Source organism: Cololabis saira, chromosome 16, assembly GCF_033807715.1.
Source record: "Cololabis saira isolate AMF1-May2022 chromosome 16, fColSai1.1, whole genome shotgun sequence".
NCBI lineage: Eukaryota > Metazoa > Chordata > Actinopteri > Beloniformes > Belonidae > Cololabis > Cololabis saira.
In genome coordinates, this window is record NC_084602.1 from 18,586,863 (window position 1) to 18,611,153 (window position 24,291).

The 24,291-nt window shown below is 38.6% G+C and overlaps 1 protein-coding gene across 2 annotated transcripts in view; it reads left to right on the forward strand.

The window, feature by feature from the left end:
* The window catches only part of pacrg (PARK2 co-regulated), a 188,573-nt gene that overhangs the window by 3,544 nt on the left and 160,738 nt on the right, over positions 1-24,291 (forward strand). For both annotated transcript variants that reach the window (XM_061743421.1, XM_061743422.1), the window contains exon 2: positions 23,313-23,447. In XM_061743421.1, coding sequence (XP_061599405.1) covers positions 23,313-23,447 — 135 coding nt within the window. The remainder of the gene's footprint in view (positions 1-23,312; positions 23,448-24,291) is intronic.

Sequence of the window (24,291 nt, forward strand, 5' to 3'; positions counted from 1 at the left end):
TTATTACATCTTTCTGCCCTACATTGCCTTATCAGGTTAATAACAGTTGAATTAGTTATTAGAAGAAAGTCTTCAGGGGTAAGGATGTTCTCGAAAGACATTCAGTCTCCCTAAACTGGGAGTGCAGAATGCAATCAAGGCCTTTGTCTTGCAGCCAGCCAAAAAGTATCATTAAGTAGTGGTATTTACCCTTTTGAATGAGGAGCAACTGCATGTGGATAATGAAAAGCTGAGGGTGTAATTGATCTTCTATGATGGAAACTTGGTGGCCTGCGACAGGTCATCTTGTGCAAGGGCAGGCCACTTCTTCATTGTTTGTAGCCCATTAGTCGGGATAAGTGACATGACTGTCAGTTTTACTTGAGATTGAGCTGTTACTCACATAAAAGTAAAGCTGTTTCAGTTAAAGTTGTTTATTTTTTATCATTAAATCATTATAATGCTTTGGGTTATGTGAAAAGCAAAGTTATATTTTGCTTTGCTTAGTTTTGCAGGGATTTAGGATCACAGAGTGCTAAACACAAGGAAATCAGTCTGTCTCAAATATTACCTATTTGCTTTTAATCCCTCAGTTTTACACAGAGGCTGTAGTGGCTGGTGCAACAAAGCATGTCGAGGCAATCATTTGGTTTAACCGTTGCTTAAGTTGACAGTTTGAGGAATTAATTTGCTCTTACATGGTTTGTCTCTCAGGCAATTATCCTTAACCTATTTCATAGAGACAACACCAAGCTAGTCATTAGGAATTATTTTAAGTGTGCAAATGAAGACACAAGACTCACAGAAGTGGAAATTTTAAGGCTTCAGTATTTGAAGCCAGGCTTACAGCAGGGTTGGCATCCTTTCATTATATGGTATATGATAATACATCATTTTTATTCAGAGAGTTTCAAGAATATCTGAGATTTTGATATCTGTTGTTATTTGATGCTGTTTATGTTGGTGTCTCAGAATTGGGAAATGAGAGCAGTTTGAACCATCCATGGTCAACAATAATTTAATAAATTCATTCTAATGTCATTTTGTTAAATAATTTCTGTCAGTAACCTCTACCTCTCACTTCCCTTCTATATTTAAAAGCTTTTCCCCAGTAATGCCTGGATATTTGGATATAAACTTTTTAATTAGTTTTTGTTACTATCACATAGCTCTTAAAAAAAAAAGTAATGGGCACTATGTGATGAATAGAAATTGAAGAGCTCCACAGTTCTGATGACAACAGTAAATACTTGAAATTGCAGCTGCCCTTCTTCTGAGGCAGGGACTGCCTTGAGATGCAAAAGAGGCAGTCGGAGCTACCATTGACTTCCTCCTCCTGTTTTGAAGGTCATAAACAAATCTCCTGTCAAGAGCTTTCATGAAGAAGGCTCCTCCAAAGCCCTTTAATATTCACCATCTCCCCGGAGGATCTGCTGTGTCTGGAGCATGAAGGATACTAGCTACAGTAACCGCCACACCACTGGCTAAATCCTTAACAAAATTGTCACATTTTTCAGAGGCTTGCTTATGTCTGTCGCCTTCTGCCCCCCCCATCCCCCTGCTCCTCAACCCCCCATTCCCTGTGGTCACTGCCACATCAGTTGAGAGCGGGCAGCTTTGCTTAAAGCTCTGATTTGTAGGTAACACCAAGGCCATTTCAGGTCTTGAAAGGGTATATGGACTTGAAGCACAGGCTTATTATGCTTTAAATTATTTGTGTACATAGAAATTGAATCAATAGCGCAGCCCCCCGAAACTCATCTGCTTTTTTTTCCTCACCCATTGATTCATCCACAAACATTTAAAGAGAAAAAACGATGCATTTTATATTCTGGTGGGAGGTCATCACCTTGTGTTACAGAGTGGGAAACAAAGCTGTTTTCTTCCATGTCAGAGCCTTAAAAAAAGTGAAAAGAAAAAAAGGCCAGAGTTCAAAAGAGTATGGAAATTGTTAAGCCAGAAATGAACAAGAATACACGAACCCCATGTGGGAAAGATAAATCAAGGACAAAAAATATGCATGTTTTTGAGTTAAAACCAGGCTAAGTGATTCTACAGAATTTTTACCAAATCTGACAAATTGTTTTGTAACTTATTTCAGGATAGCCATAAGAGATGTATTAGTTGTAAAGGGAGTTCTAAAGGTGCAAAATGAAAATGGCATGTTGCGACTTCAGCGTTTAGTTTTTGCAGAAACAACTGTCAGTCTTATAAACAGATACATATAAGCACCATAAAAGGGTGATATTCAACAGTAATAATAATCATCATTAGGCCCAAACAAAGTTACAGCTGGAGATATAGTAAAATTAATTAAATAAAACTTTGATGTTGAACATTTTTCACCAATTATTTTTTTGAAATCAAGTTAATCGTATACCTGTTCACGGTGAAACCCTGTCTTTACCCCAAAGAGTACTGGGATATGCTCCAGCAGATCCCTGCATCCCTGAAAAGGAATAAGTTGGTATAGATGATGGATGGATGAATGAATTTTAGCTATTCAACCTTCTCAAAGAATTGTTCCAGCGCTAATTAAAATACTATAACATACCAAACGTTGACCACATCAGGTTGTATTTGCATAGTTTAAAGATGTGCTACAAAAAAAATATGTGATATCTCAGAATTGTTGGGGATTGTATTTTTTCCACACAACTGTATTGTGATATAGAGCATGATTATAGACTATAGGGTTTTGGGATCATGTTGTCACCAGTGGTGGACAGTAACAGAGTAAATTTACTTGAGTACTGTACTTAAGTACATATCCAGAGGATTTGTACTTTACTTGAGTATTAGATTTCTTTGGTACTTACTTATTACTCTTACTTGAATACATTTCCAAGATAAATATTTTTACTTTTACTCGAGTAAATTTCTAGGAAGGCTGAAAAGTACTCGTTACTTTCAGGTCTGCTCTTTTTTCTTCTTCCCTAAAATCCTATTTGACACAAGCTGTTTTTGTCAAAGGAGGAGACCTATCACAGTGCACGCTCTCCACTGGGATGTACATAAAGCGGAAATACGTCAAGCCTCCTCAAAACGATTCCGCCAAAGTAGCCTGCGTTTGTCAAGACAGAGCTGCAACAATGGCTACGCCTGCGTCAGGAGAAGAAAGACAATCCGCTGAGTCGTCTGAGTCTGATAATGAGCCGGACTCGGAGCAGGAACCTTCACAAAATCCTTGGCCGTATCTTAACTCAATGTTTGAGTTCGACCGAGTAAAAAACGAGGGCAGTTTTTTGTAAAGCAGTGGTCTTTGGGCCCGATTTACTAAAGGTTTGCGTGTGTAAAAATGTGTGCAAACTTGACAGAACCCGCAAACCAAAGTGCCAGCTGATCTACTAACAGCGTGCAAAGAGGACTGCATCTCTCAAATGCGCAAAATAGCACACGCAATCCATTTAGTACTTTTGCCCTGATGAATAATCAATATGGGGCGTACCCACCAGAAATCGCTAAATACTGGGAGGGAAAGATGCAAATTGGTCCATTTACCACGCGCAATGAGATTTACCAAGCCTGAATGTTTTTGCGTGGATTGTGATTGCGTCTGTATTTAATACGTTCGAAAGGAAGGTGCTAATCTCCACATGCAAAAGGAGAAATATTTTATTTGAATGTTAAATCGAGTATTATTCAGCAAAAGGCCAGGAGGCACATTCATTTTTTTATTTGTGATAATAAATAAATCACGTGTTTTCATGGAGAAAAAAGTGTTTCTCATTGTGCGCCTATACTTGTTCTGCAGTCATACCCCGGTGTTGTGCCGTATGCACCCCTGCCGTGAAAAGCACCCCCTCGTCTGACAAAAATTATATTCTCATTCCGTGTTCTGTTGTCCATGTTCTGTTTAGCGTCCAGTTTTGTGTTAATGATTCATGTTTAAATGCGCTCATGGATTCGGGTAAAAAAAAAAAAATCGGGTAAATGGTTATTGATGTCATTAATTAATAGCCTGCTTACTGTGTTGTCTTCCATAATATTTGTAAATATATATAATATAAACTCCTAAGTATGTGTTTGTGTGAGTGTGTATATATAAATATATTGAAGTGTCAGTGTGTTGTTTTTTTTCTTGGTCTACTTATCATTGAATATACGAGGGGGTGCTTTTCACGGCAGGGGTGCTGAATACAACAATTTGCCTCTTCCACTAATATCTCTATAACTCCAACTCGTCAAATTTCATTTTGTGCTTGCAACTATCCTGCTTTCCATCCAGACTCTCCATGGCGCAAAGTTTGCGCCGCAAACCGTAAGACGCGCAACACCTCATTTAAATACTGAGGTTTGCACCTGTTATCAATTGCGCATGCAATCTTAGTTGATCACCCGCAAAACACACAACAACAGCACGCGCAAACTTTTTCAGTGCACACGCAATTTAGTACTCTTTATTTAGGATCTTAGTAAATCGGGCCCTTTGAGGGGGATCCAGACTTAGTTGGATGGTGCAGGTTCATTTGGTTTCAGTTCATGATTGTTAATAAACTCTGCATCATCTGCTGTCCTCTTATGATCCCATTCATTTGATTTGTTTTTGGTGTTTCTGCAGGTTTTATATAACATTGTGGTTCTAAAAGCAGCACATCAGTGCAGCTGGTTTCAAAGAGTTAATTCTCAGAAACAAGAGTTAAAAGATCCTTAAATTAATTTAGAAAAAATGTAGTAATTTACTGATGTGGAAAATAAGAAATAATATTTTGAGTAATATTTTGAGTGAGCTACTTTTACTTGTAACGGAGTAAATTTTGACCAGTAGTATTTGTACTCTTACTCAAGTACTGGGGTCGAGTACTCTGTCCACCTCTGGTTGTCACACTGGGTTGCACTCTTGGGAAATCCACCATGCTCGTAATTGTTTGGCTCTGCACCTCTGTAGTAGAGGGCACCTGCATGTTACATCTTACCTTTTTGTAGCACATGTATTGTGTTACAAAAATTGGAGTAATGTAATTATGGTTACAGAACATTTCACAAGCGACTGAAGACATTTGCAACTTTACTTGGGTGGTAGCAGGTGGGATCAGCTGTGCAGTCTTTGGGATCTGTTATGGATCGGACGCATGGAAAAGCTCCATCTTCTCCAAATACAACAATAATGTTTCAGTTTCTAACTTGTTACAGTAAATATTTCTTTCTGTGATTATTTATTCTATTGCTTCCCTTGACCAAGCTTTTATCAACTCATTGTTTACTATCCACGGCTGTAGCAACATGACCACCACAACACAATGCAATGGGTGTTCCCAAGTACTGTAGGCTAATTAATACTGCCAGTTACTGTATGTAAAATGTGTTTTATAGAACACAGTGGGAGCAGCCTCAAACTTCAGCTTGTTGATGTTGCGAACCATCAGTCCTGGTTCAAATACCTTCTAGTCCACTTATAGTTTACAACCTCACTGCAGAGTCCTCCGCTTCAGTGCAACTATCCTGCAAGCCTCATGCTGCCTTTGGGCCAAACGTGCGAAACTGGATTGTCTTTCACTTACTTTTGACACTGTGAAAGTCGTCACTACATCCTGGTGCAATTCTAGAGGACACCTTGTTTCTTGATTTAACTCTGTTTCCACTGCTGTATAGATGTTATTGCTAGTTGGGTCACGTTAACCAAAGCAGGACATCTGAAGCTGACAAACCACTCTACCCGGACAAGTTGCCGCTTTGCTTTTTCTACAAAAATCTAACTTTAATTACTTATTATTTCTAACAAGTTTCACTGACAGTTTAATGGCTTTTCAGAGTGGGAGCCTCGTTTGTATATTACACTAACTTCATCTTGTGTTTAATTTCCCCTTTTAGATTGTGTCAGCTGTGTTGACTTTTATCACAGCTAGCCTTTGATAGTCTAACCCCTGAATGCCACCTTAATGAATGAATTCATCTAAACAAATTAAAAAGGTGACAGTTTAGAATTGATTTTTGATTAAGGTTTAAATGACTCTAGTATTTCACTGCAACATGATTAAATGTAATCTCAGTTCAAATTGAAACATAAACCTTGTTAAAACATGTCCTAAATTTGATTTTGTTTAGAATGAATCCAGACTGAGAAATATGTCAGCCAGCTTGGGGTTTATGAGTTGGAGCTTGATTTTAAGCTTTAAGTTGGCTAGATCATATTTTTTCTTTAAATTCAAGTGCTCTAAGAATAGTCTAAGATGTGGAAAATATACCCACTGCCACTTAGATGGATAGCAGGCAGTAGTTAATCTAGACTGAATTCTCAAAAGCTTTCCTGGAGATTAGTTTTTTTATTTATCACTCTTACTTTTACAACTGTAAATTAGCCATGAAAGTGGCTGGAGTGTTTTGTGGCTGTATTTCTCCTAAGTGATTAAAATTGAGGCAAATGTAGTAAATTTCCACAGTTGGATGCTATGCTGAGTCTCCCAGTTGTCTGTTTGCCTGCCTTACTTGAACTACCTCATGGATTTTTCTTCTTTTTTTCTAAACCAGAAATGCTTGTCCACAAACATCCCCCAGCTCACTTTTTTTCTGCATCCAACTTTCCTTCCCCCTGATTGTGTGTGTTCATCTTATCAGTACCAAGAGCCTGCAGTCCATCTCAGCAAGCAGTTTAGTTATTTTAGGAAGAATTGAGTCATGGTAAAACAGGTTGAATTGGCAATGGGCTTTGGAGGCCTTCTGGTGTTTCCATTACCATCGATCAACCACGGGGCCTTAAGGACTCGAGTGGAAAGCGCACTGTCTGACTTAGATATTTCACATTTTCCTCATAACTTTAGATGACTTTGCTGCTTTGCTGCCATATTGAAAACTGTGGAAAAATACAAGATAAACCCAAATAAGAAGATAATTCAGATGATATTCATGTACATTTTCATAAGCTTTAAAACATGTCAGTTAAGTGAATCCAAAAGGTAACTGAGGTTATTTTTAGAAACCAATTTTGCAAACTTTGCTGATCACATATAACCGAACTGTAGACTGATTTTAGTTTTTCTAAGCAGTTGACAAGAAATAGATTAGGTTATAATTGATGGCATGCCATCTGGGGTGAATGACTTTTGTGATGTCTGTGACCTTCTCCATGACTGAGGAAAACACCACCTGAAAACTTTAGTCCGATATGGGGTGGTATTTCTAGCAACATTCTATAATGACCTTACAGGAAGTGTTTGGCTGATTATGTCTATTATGTTTGCTTTCCTCAGAGCTTCGTTGACAATTACACCGGCCTCGTTGTTTGTTATGTTCTCCTTCAAGGCCTTGTAGCTGGCATTCTAATTAGATGGCTTTTAATAGAGAATGTTTATTGCTCCTTGCAGGGCCTCTATTTTCTGCTCTACAGTTAATTAGCCTTGTGCCATGTGATAACCAGCCCAGAGGACATCTAGACCTATGCTTTTTCTTTGAACAGTGTCCTTCTGGTATCAAATGCAAGAATGCAGACTCTTGGGTGAATTATTTGGTTGTTACCAGCCATGACAGTGAGACCGGTAATATTTTCACTTAGTTGAGTGTGAGTACCGGTATGTGTGTTCAAATCTTACCTTTAAATATGAAAACAATAGAAATGCAGAATACTATATATTTTCTAGTGTTATATGTAATTCATATAATTCTGAATGTGTATTTGGGTAATTCTTTTTTCCTTAAAAAAGTATTTTTTTTTTAAATGTATAACTCACAGTAGGGACAGAAGTTAGTTTTTAGTGACATCTGCCATTATATTTAGTGCAGTTCTGTTTAGTGTAGTTCCATCCTTGATGAAGTCTGACATTGTGCCATGAAGCAATGCAGTGTTTCAAGAGACCACCTGAACAGGGAGTCCAAAGTTACTTTTGCTGGTTTTTGCAGAAAGGAATGGGAGATGATAAAAACTCAACAATGCTTCTTGAAATTAAGCAAATATTCTTTCAATTCTTTTTTGCTCTTTCAACTTGACCTTCACAATATTCTCGGTCACCAAAATTGATGTTTTGTCATTCCTGTCCATCATTGAGTGTAGCAGCCATGGGTCATGCAAAAAGTCACAAGAGGTAGACAGATGCTGTCATGCTTCTTGAATATTAATTTTACCACCTCAGCCAAACCACATAAGATGTTTTTTTTAATCATCTATGGATATTAGGGATGACAAGGTTATAGCCTTTTAATACGCAAGCATTACTTCTACTCATTTATCTGCATAATAGTCTATTTTATGATATTTGGACAACTGAAATGCTGGTTTGTTGGAGCAAAAGAAATCATTATCATTATCATTATCTTTGCACATAATGACAATGTTGAAGTAATTTTAGAGCTCAAAGTCAAAATATTGGCATCCAGATGTCCTGTAACTGATAAATGCTTCATGTTGGCTTCTGAGCTTATGCTTTTGTAAAAGTGTTTACGCTTGTATTTTCCAGTTAAATCAGCTGTCATCAAGGATTTACACTAGGTTTTATGCCACTTTAATATATTGTTAGACTTACAAGGGACATACTAACTTAAACCTAAATGAGGCTGTCTGTAAGTGCATTAAGCTGGGAGCCCATGAGCCATTATTCACTCATCCTCCATCATTGTCAGCCATCACACTTGACTTATCCTCGGCAGAGGAGATGGGGCCATTCTTAATGCTCTAATCTGCCAGTGTTAGGCATGCGTTCTGCAGTTGACCACAGGGTCATATGTGGCAGCTCACATACTGCTTGCATCAACACAATGGCAACCAGTGGAAGAAAAATCAATATATCTGACAAACTCCGTTGTTCCATTCCAGTAGTGCCAAAATGAGGCCTTTGTTTTGCCACCCTTCCAACTTTGAAAATCTTTTAAAGTCAACATCACTGCAAAAACATTGGCCTGACCTTCTGAATTGTGCTGACCAGCACAGACACCAAAATGTGCAGCACATCTTAAATCCATCATAGTCTCTTACAAAATTCACTACAAATTAGTGATGCATTGCAATGTTTGTTTTGTAATAATGTTAGGAATAAGCACGTGAGGTTTTTACTTGACGTTGGGATTCTGATAGAAACGTTTTGGTCTAAAATGAAGGGGCTGTAGGTTAGAGCAAAATAATACCATTATCACCTCCCTGCAACAAAGGCAGTTTAAAGGGCACAGCAGCCAACTTTGCAAATGTTGCTCCGGGGTTGTAGCATTCTTCACCCAGTGCCAAGAAAGTAAAACCGCAAACCCTTTGAGATTAGAAGAGGTTTGTATGTTCCTTTCAAATTTCCATTGAGGGTTACTCTGCTATTTAGCTCATGCTTCACATCCAGCTGAGCCGAAGTGCTCCCAGTTGAAGGGACGCTGGAGGCAACGGCTCTGCAGCATGCCGGAGAAGCGAAGGAAAGGAAAGGGCCTGAAGGCAAAAGTACTCCAATAGTGTCAGAAATGATCCACATCAGTGCCTGGCACCCCTCTGTTCAAGCCACCTCAGTTCATTATGCTCTCCATCCGGAAACACCACACAAATTCTACTAATGAGTGTTTGATCAACACGGCGTGCTTTTGCAGAGAAAGACAGGCAACCTGTTCACTCATTTTGTCCCCCTCCCTTCTCGGTCTCCCTACCTTTATAAACCCTAAGCCTTTCTCATACTAATTTTCTGTATTTCTCTCTCTCCTCCTCTCCTTTGAGACAGTGGAGAACAAAGGGAGAGACAGAAGAAAGCAATATAACCTCTTGGCCCTTATCTGTGGAGCACACCAGTGCATGTCTTGCCTCAGTCATGGCTTTCCCTGTCCTTTGAAGGAGTTCATCTCCCTTTGATTTCGGCCAAATGGTTCTGCACAGTGACAGATGCTTAACTTTCTATCTGCCACTCTGACACCCATCTCTTTAGCATTGTTGAATCTAACTGACTCTGTTTGGGCTGTCTGGCTGGCTGTCTGAATAAGATTGTGACACGGATGCCGATGCGGGTGCTAATGTAAGAGATAGTGACCAAGACCTTGGCTTCAAACCGACAAAAGAAACTCCTTGCTACTTTTTTGGAGGTTGTGTCGACCGGACTTTTGTGTTAACATCTTTGACATTTATTTGAGAGTCTTGAACTGGATGATTTAATAAAAAAGTTTTAATGCCGCTCATCATCATTTTATCTCGACAATATTCCTCTGTAATGGGCTAGAGAAAAATGTAAAAAAGTTCAAACCAAAGGAGAGTTATGGAGGGAGTCTTTTTACGAGATGAAACAAGATCAAGTAAGAGAGAAGGAGTCTGGGAAGCAAATGTGATTCAGGGGGGAGTGGTTGATGTAGCAAACCACTTAAATGATAATTGAAGACAAAAGGGATTCTGCTACTCAGGCTGAAGTTTGAAGGTCATATAATTTTCCCTAAATAATAAACAGTAACACAATTTTTCAATCAGTGCATTACATTGATTTGCTTGTTGTTGAAATGTTTTATTCTGACATCTGTTTTTGGTGGTAAATGATTTGAAGAATTGAGAATTAGGGTTCTGGTTGACATTATGATAAACCCTTCTTTTATTTACTTTTTTGCAAAGTTTTGATTAATGTGTACAATCAAAGGTGAGAGATAAACAAGATGGTAAGGAAAACTCACACTAATAGCTGAGACACCTGTTTCACTGTGAGAGCACGAGCAAAGGACAATTCAGGACAAAAGGTGGAGAAGTGGGAGGCGCGATTGGAGACATGGGTGGATAATTAAATAATTGTCCTGATTCTAAAAAGTATATTTATAGAAGTAGCATGATTGTTACATGGGGCTGTTCCCAGAAGTTCCCTTTCTGTAAACACGAGGATTGTATTTGTTTAAATGGAAAACTAGGAACGTATTTGATTTAGATTAGTTTCATTTGTCTTTAGTAGGACTATGCACATGTGTTATTGCTTCTCTTCATGCCAGTATCACATTTGTATCTCACAGAGCTGCTGCAGCACCTCTAAACAAAGAGCTCATCTCTATCAGTATTTTCATAACACATCCTCTAATGTTTGTACTAGTTAAGTTTTTTTTAATGCTATATAAGTTTTAGAAGAGTAAGTGTGTGTAGCTGATGTAGGCACGCTTTGTGTCCAGGGTATCTACTGGCAGTGATTTAGCCTTCAATGTGCTTTCACATCCTTTAATATATATTTAAAGATCAAACTTCAGACCATGCCAGGCTTTGGTCTCTGCATGGTGTCTCTGTGAGCAAACCTCCATCATCATTTTTAAAATGTCTTAGAGGCAAGCCAGGAATAGAAAGTCACGCAGGACTTGTGATAAGACCAAAGGCCTGAGGTTTATTTTGCAATACATACTAATCATCTAATATTTTTCACCATTAAACAATATATCCATATCAGAGATAGAACCTGTATCTTTACTCATGTGCTGTCAGCTTATCTCCCCATGCCTGCCTACACTCCTCGGGGACCTGTCAGTCTCTAGCTACCTGTGACTCTTGTGAATGCATGGGGTTGGGGTGTGATGAGCTGTTGACCAAGTTCTTTGGGTATTTCTCCTCTTAGTCCTCCTTGGGGGTGGTTTCTCTCAAATCAAACCCACCACAGCCAATCTGCTGCTATGTATTCAAAGGATATGTTCTTGCATGTCTCTCTGCTTGGCTGCTCATCTTGCTGTCTGTTTGTAGGCCATTCGACCTTCTTACTTCTACTAGTCAGACTTTGTTTGTAAGCCTGCTCCATCCCTGTTTAGGTTTTTGCTTTTAGATGAATCACAGTGTTTCCTCTAGGATTCTTTTCAGCAGCGGGGGCAGACCGGAGTCTTTGCGGCGTAAAAAAAATGACACTCGACTCCAGATTTTACTGTTACAAACTATTGATTGAATGACCAGTTGTAAATGGCATTTTTAGGGCTGAATGTAAAACTAAAAACTAAATTAAAAAAACAGAAAATGTAATAAAAATTAAAACAATAAATAATAATTATTTTACGGAGAATGAGTGGCAAAATTTGCACCCAGGCTCAGAACATTGGATTTTTCAGTTTTTTTGTAAAACAGCTCTAAGGTTCTATTGCAGGGGTATTCAACTAGATTCGGCCGGGGGCCACATCTGCAAAAGGACTGTATGGAGAGGGCTGCACAATTTGAAAATTTGAGGGTTTTCAAAATGTATTTTGCACTCAAAGACGAACACTTATGTATATATAATACATTTGTATTATACATTTGAATATATCTAGTTTACATATGAATTATGTATTAATTGTCTCCAGATATAGTCATTGTGAATGTTAAATATAATATTCAAATAAAGAAATATTATTTTAAATGCAAGTTCATTTTGAATTGTGCAAACTTAATGAAGTTGATATTGACCTACTTTTAATAAAACACGCCATATTGACAAAGCACCACTTTCCACCAAGATTTCCTTATTTGAATATTATATTAAGCATTGGGCACAAGCATTTCAGACCATAGTAGCCAGTTTGATGTTATAAATAAGCAACTAAAATATTAACCATAAGCTCCTTTATTAATGACACATCTGTGCATTATATCAGCAAAGCAAAACAATCACATGAGATTATAGGGGGCTTAGAAGTTCCATCTGAAATGCAAAGTCCTCACTTATTCAAATGAAAAAAATGTCAGGCCAATCCTAGAAGCCTAATGATGTCAACAAGTCCTCTGTACAACGGAGGTTAATAATAATGTGACAAACATTAACACAGTGCAACACTGGCAAAAAATCTGAAATTAAAAAAAAAAAAAAAAAAAAAAAATTTTTTTTTTTTTTTCAACAAACACCCCCTCTTTTGAAATATGACCAGGGGCCACATAAAAGCTCCTGGCGGGCCGCATGTGGCCCGCGGGCCGCCAATTGAATATCCCTGTTCTATTGTATGTAAATTCTTCAATAGGTGGCCCATTGATGCTCAGCTGCATACAGGCTGCAAGGTGAACCCCCTGCAGCCTGTTTCTCAAGTCAGTCTTCACCTACACATAGAAACAATAATGAGATTGTTCCCCTCAATTTCCTAGACGCTTCTCACTTTAAAACGGTTATTAGTTTGTGACTGATGTATTATTACATGTCTTACCCTATTCGTTGCTGAAAAGTCCCTCTCACAGTTCACACTGTTAAGTTGACAGCTTAATGCTATCAATTAGTTTACTCAAGTTAGCAACAGTGACTTGGTACCAGGCCCAATTAACTGAAGCTACTGATTAGGCATGGGGCGATATACGATATTATCGTATATCGCGATAAAAAACGGCCGCAATAACGTTATCGTGGGTTACTGTAATTATGGCTGAATTTTTTTATTTTTTTATTTTTTTGTTTTTTTATTTTTTTATTTTTATTTTTTATTTTTTGGTCACACAAGGCTACCAGCCAGGTAGAAGCCAGTGTTATATTTTTTCATGTATTTTATTAATATTATTTATTATTATTATTATTTATTTAATATTTTTTCAGAGAGTAGTACAATCCGTGTGCATTTGACTACTGTGGCACTTTATTTTCACTCAATCTTTGTGTTGGCCATGCAGCTTTTGTTTTGTATACTACAGAGCAGTGCCTTTATTTTATTATTTTTCCAGAGAGCCGTACTAAGTAGCAGGCAGCCAGCCACTGTTAAAGTTTCAGAGAGTAATACAATCAGTGTGCATTTGGCTCTACTTTGTCACTTTATTTCTATTTGTCACTTATTTCTTTCGACTCTCAGGGAAGTATTTTCTTACAAAAAAAGAAAGTTCAAATAAGTACCGGTACCGGTACTATAGTTTACACTTTGTAATGCATAACATTTACAGTACACTATTTGTTCTCTACCTCAAGTGTCACTGTGTTGAGAATGATTTGAGAATAAATGTTCTGAAGGAACCAGTGGATCCACGGTTAGTGTTTTTCCTTGCATTTTAAGAATTTTATAAGCGACACGCTAATATCGTGATAATATCGTAATCGTGATATTTTTGTCCACTAATATCGTGATATGAAATTTTCATATCGTCCCATGCCTACTACTGATATGTTACGTAACGTTAGCTGACCATCAATATTTTTAAAATGTCTATTTAACTTGTAAAATCAAATATGAGTTATTTAAATCAAACAAGTCTACCTTTTCTCTGCTATGTTGCTGCCCTATTTTCCAAGAGGATACCTGGTGCCCCCCCCCCCCCCCCCCCCAAAAAAAAAAAAAAAATTACATTCAGAGCGGTTGCTCCTTTACATACATTTAAAGGAGCAACCGCTAGGGTTTAGGAGTGATGGCCCACCACTCCTTAATGAATGTAGGGGAAGCACTGAACCATTCTACTACTCAGAGATGTGATCATGTTCAAGCATTAACAAATAGTGTTTGTACTTCTTTCAAAAACAGTAATGTTCTCTGATGTTGTTTACTGTAGGTCATCAGATGTGAGTGCACTTCATTATGTTTAATTACATAAGTCATGTATTGACTGTGAATAAAGCATACACAATTTAAGGCCAAGAATAACTTTGCAGCTTTGCAGAGTGTGGGATTGTTCATTTTTTGGACTTGTGTTGTAACCAGTGGTGCACCAAACATTTGACTCAAAAAGGAGAACTTGAGTAGGCTGAAGTAAATGCACCTGTGATGTCAGTCGGTGGGTTTAAGGTTGAAATCATAGTGAGACAGTCTTGTCTTAATCTACGCCAAAATGACAAAATCAAACATGTTTAATATTATTGGAAGTCTTAAATCTTGTGTACACTTTGGCCGAGTCTAGATATTGAAAGTAGGGGGGAAATTACACTTCACTGGAATCTTCAGAGGAAACTTTGGTCTTGAGGGGAAAAAAAGGGTATTTTGTTGTATGGAACTATTTTGGATTTGATTTAGGAGATGTACAGCAATACATGCCACAATCCATTTGCCATGACAAGATACAACACCACGAACCATTACCGGCATCTTTAGAAGCACCGCAGGACGCTGGACAACAAATGAAAATAGAAATGTGAAACTACTGCCGATGTTTCTGCAAGTCCATGAAACAGACCATGATTTCTGAGTCACTTGTACAGTAATGTGTCATTGGAAATAAAAAACCTCACCTAGACACAGATAACGGACACTAAAAGATCCCCACTTCTTGAGCAAAGACATGCTGTCTATTTTATTTAAACTTTATTTAAACACGTAAGTCAGTTGAGAACAGTTTCTCCTTTACAATGACGACCTGGGCAAGAGGCAGCACAAAGAGTCAAACACAGTGAAACAAACAATCAAACAAACACGATATATAAAAAACACAACACATTAAAAAAAAAATATGAGTAAAAAGTGGTAAAGCTATCAACACAGTGACTAAATATCTGTATGAAGATCTCATCAGAACTCACACACACTTTAGTCAAGTTACCCCTGTTTTAAACCCCACACACTAACGTGTGGTTGATAAGATGAGCCATACGTAGTAGTTGACGTAGTTGAAAAATTGTTGCCTATAAAATGTCATACTTTCCTGTTTACTGGACTGATATCTTTAGTCATGCTGCAATACCTGCTATGAATGTAATGTAGAGTGAATTTGAGCTTGATAATTCAATATCAAATAGGGAGTGTAATATTATATAAGCTTTTAATTAATAGTTCAGGTGTTGTTTGAAATAATAGAACCTAAAAGTTATATTGTTTTATCATTTAAAAATGTCATTTTAAACTAGTGGCATCTTTTACTTAACAGTAACATGATAATATTATATAATGCAATTGACTATTATTATAAACAGATATATGAATACATGGATGCAAAAATGATCACATGAATAGCTTCCCGAACAAAATCCTGTAACACAGTGGTAGGTATTTTCCATGCAATTTTTCTTTGACTAAGTATTCCGTTTTTTTAATTTCTTATTACAATATTGTTTATTCCTCAAAAGGTATAATATCAAATATCAAACAAAAAAACAAATCATTATGGAATCCTCATAGTATGACTGCATGACAGATTGATTGGCTGTAATGCAGTCAGTACATTTTTTTTATTGCATGCTTGTTTGCTCACATGGTTCGTATTAGTGTGGATTCACAACAAAAGGGGGTGTTTTATGTCTAGTTTTTTATTAGTCAAGTGACGCAAATGTATGTGTGTGTGTGTTTTAAGTTTAACCTCACAGTCTCAGTGCATTTGGTTTGGCATTCACTTAACAAGCAGCAAGAGTGAATATTTCCCTCCTTTGCCAAGCGGGCTGATTCACTGTGTGCCATCATCTCAACTGTGGTTTGGTGATATGAATCAGCCAATAGGGCTCTGTAAGCACAAGGCTGCCCTGCTGCCTGGCAGATAAGTGGGCCACACAGAGAAGATGGAAAATACACGGGGCATTCTCTTGCTCACTCTCTTTTTCTCACTCACACAGCTCCTCTCTCATTTATACTCCTCCCCACACACTCCCACCTCAAACTCTTGCTTTCACATCCTGTTAACGTCTCCCTGTTTCAGAGCTGTTGTTTTAAGTCACAGGGTTAAACAAGAGAAGACAGAAAATAGTAGGGCGGTCTTCAATGCTTACTCTGCTATTTGAAGTTCCTCTTTTAAGTTATCCCTCTTGCACACGGTTCAATTGTAGGTGGCTGTCACCTGTTTCATCCTTTTGTCTTTGTAGTGACACAAGGTGTGTAGCGTTGTCTTTTCACATAGGTGTCGTCATTTTTCATTACAAACACCCCTGCCCTTGTGCCTGTGTGCATGATACACTTGATGCGAAATCCTGTGACACGGTGACAGTTGTAAAGCACACCTCTATATGCCTGTGAGCTCTGAACAAAAGATCCTGTTTCCTTTAATCAGTCTGTAGTTTTCCCGTCCGGTGAGAGCTCTTTAGTCATTTGTTCTCGTCCAACGCTGTCTCTCACAACATGGCTAATTTCTGCACATAATAGACACTTGCTGGGAGACACTCGCTGTTTGGTTATGAAAATGAATGGAGTGCTGCAAATGTATTCTTCTTAAAAGGTTCCCATCACTCCTTGTGTTCCCCTGCAGAGGGAATGAGAAAGCACAAATATCTTCTTGAGTGATTGCTTGGACATGATCATAAAGATGTGATTACATAACGGTGTAAACACTTTTATTATTGTACCTGCTCCTTTTTTTTAATTACATTTTCAGATTAAAACAGTTCAGTGTTGCATCATTTGGGAATGCAGCTGGCACTATGGCAGTGGACAGCAAAAAAAAAAAGAAGCTAATTTAGTTGCTTTTGGCACCGATATGCAAGCTGACCTTATCAGGAGAGACTCAGCCTTTCTCTTCCATCCACAGGAAAGGTGCCTTCTTTATGGAACTAGATTTCAATAACATCTCAGGCGAGAGCAAAAGTGAAATGCAGACCAAGTAGGCAGCTGCATATCTCTTTTGCTGCCTAAATAAACAGGCGATGAAATGCACTCACGTGCAGAGGCACCTTTGTCACTTGACAAATATAAGGCAGCAAAATGCTTCTCTGCACTGATGTGGGAGGATAGGAGATGGATAGAAATGAAAATTGAGTTTAACCTAAGATTATTATCAAAACCAGTGGGTGATGGCAGTCCAGGGTTGACAATGAAGGGACAAATCTTTACCAGGCAATTATCAGAGATATTCGTTGGCATTTTAAGATGGTTCTCTGAAGGCACGTGGATGGAGAGATGAGTGAGAGTGTTAGGGCTGAAGGCCTGGGCACAGTGATGGATCACCTACATGCTGCAGCAGTCCCATCATGCTAAACCCATCCTCAGAACAGATAAGCCACACCTATTGTCCCTCCATCACTCTGTCCCTAAAACCACTATCTTCCCATCACCATGAGACATTTCCTATTTCTGTCCCTGAAATTCCCTTTCGGCCCCTCTGTTCTTTCTCATTTCCGTTCCTTCCACTTTTTTTTTTCTCTTCAAAATCTCAGTCCAACTTTACCCTAGCTTGACATGCCGTTTTATTGCTTCCCTTGCGTTTTCTCTTTGCTTTTTTGACTACTCCACTCCACTTTGTATGTCAACACCAGCCAGGCGAGCCATGGAAGCGCCATACTAATAAGCTTAGAGGGAGCATCTCTGTTTCTCATAGTGACACCTTTATAAATGGCAAGAGCACAAGGCACTGTCGGTGTTCAATCACCTCTGCAGGGGCTTGCCCACGGGGATCTCAGCATGTGTGGTATGTGAGCAAATGTGCATGTGCACAAGTCCATGTTTGTGTGGTACTTTCTCAGTAGGTCTAGAGCAGCTGGGTTTACAGTGGATCTAGTTGGAGTGGACAACAACATTAGGGAGAAAATAGATCTGGAGGCAGAGTGAAGACGAAAGAGAGAAATGACAGCCTGGGGTTCATCTGACCAGTTCTGCCTTGTTATGACTCCCTGATGTGAGCACAGGGGCCACACAAAGCAGACACTTATTGCCTTGCACCACATCTCTCTCTGTTCTGTCGTCTCACAGGCTCATTTATGGCTTCCTATGAAGACTGTTATATACTCGAATAAGTCTTTTCTCTGAGTTTTTTTCCTGGATATTTTGTAGTTACACGTGATTTTGGACAGGAAGGTTCTGAAAAAAAAACACACTAAGAAAGTTACGCATGTGACTCAACAACATTTTTTTTTTAAATTTTATTTCCATCGTTCTGCTCAGAATTTTCCACAATAGCTCAATAACTCAACCCATTGACAGTAGCATCAGAAAAGATTGGAGTGAAACCAGGATGAGCCTACTTCTATCATTAGTCTTTGGAGTGCACATGCAACTTGACTTGGATTATCTTTTGTCTAATCATGTTTAATTGCCGACAAGAAATATTTGCTTATTGTATAATTTGCAAAAAGACTATTACACAAAGTGCTTACAGTAAGCAAAGGATCAGAATATTCTCTTTTGATTTTCTTTTGTGAAGAAATGATTTACAATGACAAAAATACATTTTAAAAACATACAAAATATTAAAACCTTGAAATATCTTTTACCTTTCTGCCTGGCATTTCATATTAAAACACTGCATATTTGGCTACTTACACTCAACAATTGCAATGTGGAAGAATAATGATATATTAAAGGGGACCTATTATGAAAAACACGTTTTCTCTTGCATTAACATACAGTACCTGTATATAAAGTGGTCTCCCCTCAGCCTGCCAACTCAGAGAAGGAGGAAAGCAACCAAATTCTGCAGTATCTGTACAGCCGCCCGGATGATCCATCCAGTGTGATGTGGCTTCTACGAGCCGTTCAGATTCTGCTCCCGTCGTTACGTAACGACGGGAGCGATTTACATCGGTTGGCCTCCGATGCGTGAAACCACACCCACAACTAACTCCGCCGGCCGGACCATTTTTTGTAGCGGTGTATCGTGTCAAACAGGCAGCCAATCAGCACAGAGCCTCATTATCATAGCTTCCCCGCCCACTCAGAATCCTGCATAGAGAATGAGGTTAGAGAATGGGAAGATAAAGACATGGTTTAGAGGCTGAATTTCTAATTTATTTAGCAAAAACAATCAAAGGCTTGTTTTTTAAGACATTCAAGGCCTGTTTAAAATAGGTATTAGATGCCATAATAGGTCCCCTTTAAATATACTTTGGGATTGTTCAGACTTAAAAATGGGGAGTAATGCCAGTGGAGGAGACTCCCCAACATTTCCTGTCAGCGAACCTTATCTGAATCAAATGACAACAGTTTGTGCTCACCCATATAGGGTAAAACTTAGGCTCTCTGTTTCTCACTACATGGATGCATTTTCTTTTATGTCTTATCTGAATTCCTTTCTGTGCTCATGCAGATCCCCAGAATACTACAAAACAGAAGAAATAAGCTCTTAATATTGTGAAGCTGCTCCGAGACAACCAAGGTTGCTCCAGCATCAACCTACTTTGAAATTCTGCTGGTTTTCTCTCTGACCCAAATGTCATGAATGGCAGAACAGGATCAAGGAGATCATTGGAATAGTATGAGGAAGCTGGCGGGTGATAATCTTCCCACAACCCTATTCTTATTGCAGTTTTCCTTAAGCTGCTAGGAATGGCAGCAGTGGGGAAAGAAAAAAAAGTCTGTCTGGCTTTTTCTAGCATGTGCAGAGACACAGTGAAATATGCCACTGTGCATGCGCATATATGAAGGTTGATGTGCAAGGCCTGTCAGTGACGATAATTGGGAAGAAAACAGGAAACAGAGATAGCTGTGAAGCGTAAAACACTTCACCTACGAACACAGACAGCTGAAATGCAGTGTCATCATTCCTGACCATAAAAGCTGCTCAGCCAGTCAATACAGTCTGAGTTCATTCTCTCCACCCTGCCCAGTCAGTGCTATTTTTAGCCTCGTTGTGCCTCTACTGTTGCTGTAGCTACCTGGATATTAAGGCTTTTTTAGTCCTGCAGGCTGGAGCAGGACTGATTTTGCAAGCTTTACAGCTTACTGCTTCCACAGCTTGGGTTCCAAAACACCTCCTGCAGTGACGGAAATAAACAGATACAGAGAAGAAAGAAATAAGAAGAAAGGAAAACGGATAAAAGATGTGTGTTTTTCAAAACTTAAATGAAACAACAATTGCAACCTCAATGTTACAGGACCAAAACTAGATACTAATGAGGCAATCTCCTGTTTTGCTATGCATGATGATGTTAAATTAAAATCCTAATTTAAGAAATTAAAGATTAATTAATTAAACCTATTAAAAGGATAATGAGGGAGCTTGTCTTTTTTGATTTTTTTTTTTAATGGGGCTGTAGAAAAAACAACTATTCAAGATAGCGCTGCATTTTGAGGTGAGAGCGTAAGACAGGTTTTGTTGCGAGGAATTTCCTTTAGAATACTACAAAGGCTGAGACTGCCAAGTGGCTTTTCTTGCACTTTGCACGCATTGTTAGTCACAGATATTTCGTCTAGTTTGTCGTTCTCCTGCAGGTATACAAACCTGTGCCTATTAATTCAGCATAATATTATTCAGAATTCCCTGACATGGTAAACAAATGCTCCAAACAGATTCATTTGAAATGACTGTGCTGCAATCCCATGGTGCATTAGGGCTGTTTAAATGCAGTGAGTGCTCACAGAGACTCACTTAGGGGCTGCTCGTAATGTTTTTTTTGTTTTTTTCCCTTTCTTCTTGTTTCTCTGTAGGTTTCCTGTGCTGGCACTATATATCACTTGTAGCATCAATAAATAAAACTATATTACGTAATTCTTTGGTTCATTTATAGTTGTAGACTTTTTTTCATATCAAAATGCTTTTTAAATTGAGTTATAGGCAGGCAGGACCTTGCCTGGCCATCCATCTAATTCTTTTCCTGTTTGATACAAAGAATTAGTCTGGGTACTCTGGATTTAGCTTTGATTAGCAAGAAGAAATGTCCTCTGGATGCCATTGGATAGACACGCAAGCAATCAGAGGAATTACATATGTGAGTTACAAATAGCTAGTCAAAATGGCATGCAGTGACGTAGGAATGCCGGTGAATGATTGTAAAATCTTAATGATCCAAGGTATAACATAAATGGTATAAGACAAACCCTTGACGTTACCAACAGGTTCTCTGAGGAGTGTTTTTGAAGCCTCTTGTCTTATACTTTCAGCCACAGTTAGCTATTTAATCTTGGCTATTATGATGCTAATTGATTTTACTGTACATTCATTTTGATCAAATCTGTCCAAACATCCTCATTTCAACATCTGAAATGAGTGTTGTCAGAGCTGACTCAAGGACTAGCAGAGCTCTGCTGGGACCCGTGGTCGCTCAGCCTGCTGCTATCAGGTTTCCTTCCCGGTCAATCCATAGCCAGCCTGTTAGGGCTTTATTTACAGCTCAGAGACTATTCAATTCAATTCAATTTTATTTATATAGCGTCTATTACAACAGAAGTTGTCTCTCTAGGCGCTTTCCAGAGACTCAGAACATGACCCCCAGAGCAATTATTACATAAACATAAACAATGGCAGGTTAAAACTCCCCTAATGGGAGAAACACCTTAAGCCAAACAGTGGCAAGGAAAACTTGTGCTCAGAAGTCAATAGAGTGCTAAGTGCTAAGTAGCAAAATTGGTGAGAACTAGCAATTGGATATACAGGCCACCAATCAAAAGACCACACCCCAAATTATATATACATTTGTCGGTTTATGCAATTTTACCTGATGTTGGTACATCTGTGCAGTGAATTGAAAACGTCTGAAAACTCGCCATGGCCTTTTCACTGTCCTCCCCTCTGGTAGGAGGCTGTCAAAGCCCGCCACAGGCTGATCAATGACTCAGGTGTGGTGTTATGTGTCTGTTATTTATTTATTTATATGTGAAAATCATATTCTGAATGCACACACTGTTACCACCGTGACAAATTCCTATGTGTTTAATACAAATGGCAAATAAAAGTAATCTGAATCTGGATCTGAATCTTTAAAATCTCCCAAGTTGTAAACCATAATTTCAAAGTTCTGCCAACGATAATGTGCCCAGTTCCCACTCTGCTGCAAACTGGGCTGCCGTGTGCTGTGTATTGCATTCTCAGTTAATGGTAGTCTGAGGATTAATGACAGCAACACATCTGTCAGTCATGTGGCAGCATGACACAGATGGCAGGGGAACGCACACGGGGGATGCGGACAGAGAGACAATTAGCTCCTACATTTTGTCATTCATAGCCTACACTACATGTTGCTGCATATTGTAATATTTTCAGTTTATGTAATTCATATTCCCCAGATACATAAGTGGTTTCCACTTGAACAGTCTCAGGACTGGGCCCTCAGAGAGAAGCATGTGTTCTTTTCGTAATATACCGTTCCTTTCTGGCTTTTTTTTTAACTTACCGGTAAAATGGCCTTTTTGATCCTCTGAAATGTCATTTATTTCATCTTAGCATTGTATTTCAAAATGTTCATAACATTTTTGGAAATAATTGTATCTATATATTTTATAACACAAATTTGGCACTGTACAGATTTTCCCTTTTCCTAGCCCTTCTCCCTATTGTGTTGTGTTAGGTTATATTTATTGTATGTGTACCACCATTAATGGCCCCCACAACAACGACTTCAGAAACTGTGACTGATATGATAGGAGTCCTATTGACTTTTAGTAGCATAGTAAGAGCCCTTCTCCAATGTGGAGGCAGAGAAAAGATGATACTAACAAAGCCTCTGGCATTGCCTCTGGCTACATGGCCAACACACAAGCACATGCACACAACTGCACACTCTCTGTGTGCTTTGTCTTCCCTTGTGGAGCAGAGGAGCACATGTGTCTCCCTGAATTACTTTTAAGAAAGAAAGTGGGAGTGATTGTAATCTTGCAGGGAAAAAAAAAAACCTGTCAATTGTGATTTCATGAAGCAACACGTTTACTAGTTGTCTTTGTGTCATTCTGTAAATTACTTTGTTTTGCTCCTTTTTATACTTAGCAGGTTGTCATTTGTATCTGACCAGGTGGTGGGTCCTCCAAAAGCGGGGGCTTTTCAGGAGAAGGCGGTCAAACCAACCGTCTTCCGTGGGCGCTGTGACTCTGGAGACATTCCAGTCGCTCTGACACACGTCACCAAAGGGAATTCCATCAGGTGGAAGGTAGGCTAGCTGTTGTCTGTCTAGCAAAATTTCACAAATATTTGAAGCCTCCACAGTTTATTGACAAAAGGCTGGGGTAGTTGACATCCCAAAAGATAAGTCTGTAGATGCTCTCATTTAACTGAAAAACCTTTGAAAGTAAAGCTAAGGCTAATGGGAATAAAAAGCTCAAACAGGCCTAATTAAAGGGTTGCAAAGAAAAAATGATGCATTCCATGAAGAAAAAGTCTTATTAGGAAACATCCATTCAAATAAATATTCTTTTAAATGTCCTTTTTAGGAAAAAGTATATGACATTTTTTAACATAGCTTCCTGTGTCAGTCTACCATAGCTGTCAAAGTAGATGTGTTTGAATCCTTAGACTTGATAAGTATTTTGCAAAGCACCATTTACTGTCATCATTATCGACTCCACGAAGGTGATGATGACAGTTTCTCACATGGGCACAGGCCTAGTATGTGCTGTTATCCTGTAGGAGGCAGTGTAGATTAGTGCCACCAGTTTCACAGCAGCAGTCATAGAACCCATCAATCACAAAAACAGCAACACACATATATTTATATGTATATATATTTAATACCCAGCACAGTAATTTTTGTAGTTTCCTCACTGCTTCACTGTGTGTGGGACTGATGCATATTTATAATACCTACTTTGTTTTATTTCAACTCCTACTATACTTCAAGCTATTCTGCAACTTCACAACCACCATACAGCAGGTACCCTAATGACATTTATTCATATTAAGCAACGATAAATGAATCAAGCAAATTGTGCCTCTTCTCTCCTTTTTTTCCTCATTTCAAAGGGAGAGGGAAAGGTGGGTGGGTGGTTGAGCGCTCG